Source organism: Corapipo altera, unplaced genomic scaffold, assembly GCF_003945725.1.
Source record: "Corapipo altera isolate COAL_440 unplaced genomic scaffold, ASM394572v1 60624, whole genome shotgun sequence".
In the NCBI taxonomy this organism is placed as follows: Eukaryota; Metazoa; Chordata; class Aves; order Passeriformes; family Pipridae; genus Corapipo; species Corapipo altera.
Genome location: NW_020887488.1, coordinates 1 through 2,852, shown reverse-complemented (window position 1 = coordinate 2,852; position 2,852 = coordinate 1). Strand labels below are relative to the sequence as shown.

The 2,852-nt window shown below is 53.6% G+C and overlaps 1 protein-coding gene across 1 annotated transcript; it reads right to left on the bottom strand.

Moving 5' to 3' along the window:
* Positions 1-149: 149 nt before the first annotated feature.
* Positions 150-1,381, bottom strand: LOC113941634 (zinc finger protein 239-like). Its single transcript, XM_027632785.1, has 2 exons — positions 1,330-1,381; positions 150-1,141 (listed from the first exon to the last, which is right to left on the bottom strand). The coding sequence occupies exons 1-2, from the start codon at positions 1,379-1,381 to the stop codon at positions 219-221; spliced, it is 975 nt and encodes a 324-aa protein (XP_027488586.1). The 3' UTR covers positions 150-218.
* Positions 1,382-2,852: the final 1,471 nt, after the last annotated feature.

Genomic DNA, 2,852 nt, shown 5'->3' with positions numbered 1-2,852 from the left:
TAAAGCAATTGTTGAAGCAATTCTACTCAAGCTGGCACAAAAGCAATAATTCATAATTAGAGATGGATGGAACTCCCCCAGACCAACGCTCGTGGGGAGATCTCTGCTCTCAACCTCCAGGAGTGATTCCATAGGTTGCTTTACCATCAGGGGCTTCATTCAGGGTGGAAGCAGCAACCAAAGCTCTTCCTGCAGTCGGGGCACTGGTTGGGCTTCTCTTACCGATGGGTCTGTTGGTGTTTGGTCAAGTTAGAGCTCCAGGTGAAGCTCTTGCCACACTCCCCACACTTGTAGGGCCTCTCCCCGGTGTGGATGCGCTGGTGCTTGACAAGGGTGGAGTTGTGCTTGAAGCCCTTCCCGCAGTCGGTGCAGCGGAAGGGTCTCTCATCTGTGTGCGTCCGCTGGTGCTTAAGGAGATCTGAGCTGGTGTGAAACCTCTTCCCACATTCCAAGCACTTGTAGGGTCGTTCCCCACTGTGGATGCGCTGGTGGATGTGGAGGTTGGAGCTGCTCCTGAAGCTCTTCCCACATTCCCCACAGGTGTAGGGGCGTTCCCCAGTGTGGATGTGCTGGTGCACAATCAGGGTGGAGCTGTCACTGAAGCTCTTCCCACATTGCTCACACGGGTAGAGCTGTTCACCAGTGTGGATGTGCTGGTGTCGGATCAGGGCAGAGCTCCGCCTGAAGCTCTTCCCACACTCCCCACACGTATAGGGCCATTCCCCAGTGTGAATTTGCTGGTGGGTGTGAAGGTTGGAGCTGAACTTGAAGCTCTTCCCACATTCCCCACATGTGTAGGGACGTTCCCCAGTATGGATGTTCTGGTGGCTGAGGAGGTGGGTGCTCTTCCTGAAGCTCTTTCCACATTCCAAGCACTTGAAGGCCTTCTCCCTGCTGGGAGGCTGCTCAGGGACCACCAGGTTGGAGCTCTGCCTCAAGTCCCGGCCGCCTTCCCAGCACAGGCTGGCTCTTTCCTCCTCAGAGCACCCTGGGCTGGCTTTGGAGCCCCTCCTGTGGGGGGATCTCTGAGCCTCTTCCTCCCCGCTGCCTTCCTGTGCCGTGGAGCCCTTCAAAACGGCCTCTCCCACCAGGGTCTCACGGGGGGATTTGTCCTCCGGGCTCTCCGTCCTCAGCTCGGGGCCTGGGGCAGGAAGCAAGAAGGACAGGGAGGGGATTTGCCTCCGGCCCACAGGGAAGGCCAAGGACATCCCCCCAACTCCGGCCCCGGCAGGACGGCGGCGGCAGCGGGGTTGTCCTGCAGCTGGGGCCATGCTCGGCTGACAGAGCCAGCACAACACCCGCCCAAAGGGCCACTGACTTCCTCCTCACCTGCCTGGGGGGCCCAAGGCATCTTCCTCTTCCTCGCAGCCTCCTCCTCCATCTGCCCAAGCTTTGGGAAGGACAAATCCTGATGAGGGGTGAAAACAAGGGCTGAGCACATTGGCTTGGGGGTTCCTCCTGCCCAAGTCCATCTCTAGAAATCACCAGGCATCCTGTGACCAAAAAAGCCTCCAAAACACCAAGATTCAGCCCAGAAAAATCCAAACCACTGAGATTCAGCCAAAAACCCCTCAGAAATAGCAAGAAGACTCTCGCCACCCCAAACTGCAAAAAGTTGAGATTGAGTAAAAAATACACTCAAACAGGAAGATTCAGCCCAAAAAAAAGGTGATGGGGACTGAATTTAACTCTCCAGCAGGAAAGTTGTTTGATTTCAAGCTCATCTTCAAGGGGAGCCCTGCGATTGGAGCCTGGGCTCTAATGAACCTCTCCTGTGCTGCCAAACAACAGGAGCTGTATGGCCAAGGGACAAACTCTGTGATCCCTGTCAGTGTCCATGGTCCCTGTCAGTGTCCTTCAGGGAAATTGGGAGGAGGAAATGAAGAAACCGGTTTGGAACTAAACCCATGTTAAAGTAGGAAAAACCTCCTTCCATGGAAATAAAACTTAGACAGTTTTTCCTGGGCTGAACAAGCTCATTCAAGGATGAAGGACTGGGACTTCTGTGGACACTTGTGCTGCTTTCTTTGGACACTTGTGTTCATTCAGAGAGTCCCTGGAAACACTCTGCTGTTCACTCCCAGTGCCACCAGAGCCTGGGTCCTGTCTGCAGCAGCAGATTGCAGTGGGATGGGAGAAATGCTTTTCTGAGCCTCTGGGCTGGACACAGGCACAGCCTGACCCTGAACCCAAGGGAAACAAACACAAATTCCACGGCTTTAGCTGAAGCAAGGCTGGGGGGGTTTCCTGAGGGCAGCACTACACCAGACTTTTGTGTGTGTGTGTCAGACAGGCAGAAGCACAAATGCCTGCACAGCCCAGAGCAGTCAGTGTGGGGCTGTGCTTGCTGCTGCAGAGACCCCCAGGGAACAAACCCAGGCAATAGTTTGGGTTTATTCCTTGCTCTGTGTCAGTGGAATAGAATGTTCCACAGGAGTTCTGTCCCCCTCTGTGGCACCACGTGGCTCGAAGCTGAAGAGGGGGGGGGGGGCAAGTGCAAGTTCCCTTCTGAAGTGTGTGTCCCTAAGGAGGACACTTGCCTTATTACTGCTTATTATTTATATTATCTTACAGATCTATCATACAACACTTAAGGATGGATTCTATAGAATATGTGCCATACATATGATACAGAATATATCTGATTATTGCTTTATCTGCCTGTCCAGACACATATTGTGTATGCAGAGAGATTGTATTTGAGGGATATGTTCCTCTCAATACCCTGTGAGCTCCACTCCCAAGGCCAGCAAATTCCTGAAGCTCCCACTTGTGTGCCCTGCAGGTTTTGGCAGATTTGCAAGAGCAGGGGAATCATTCCCTGCAGCCCCTTTGCACTGTAGGAAATGGGA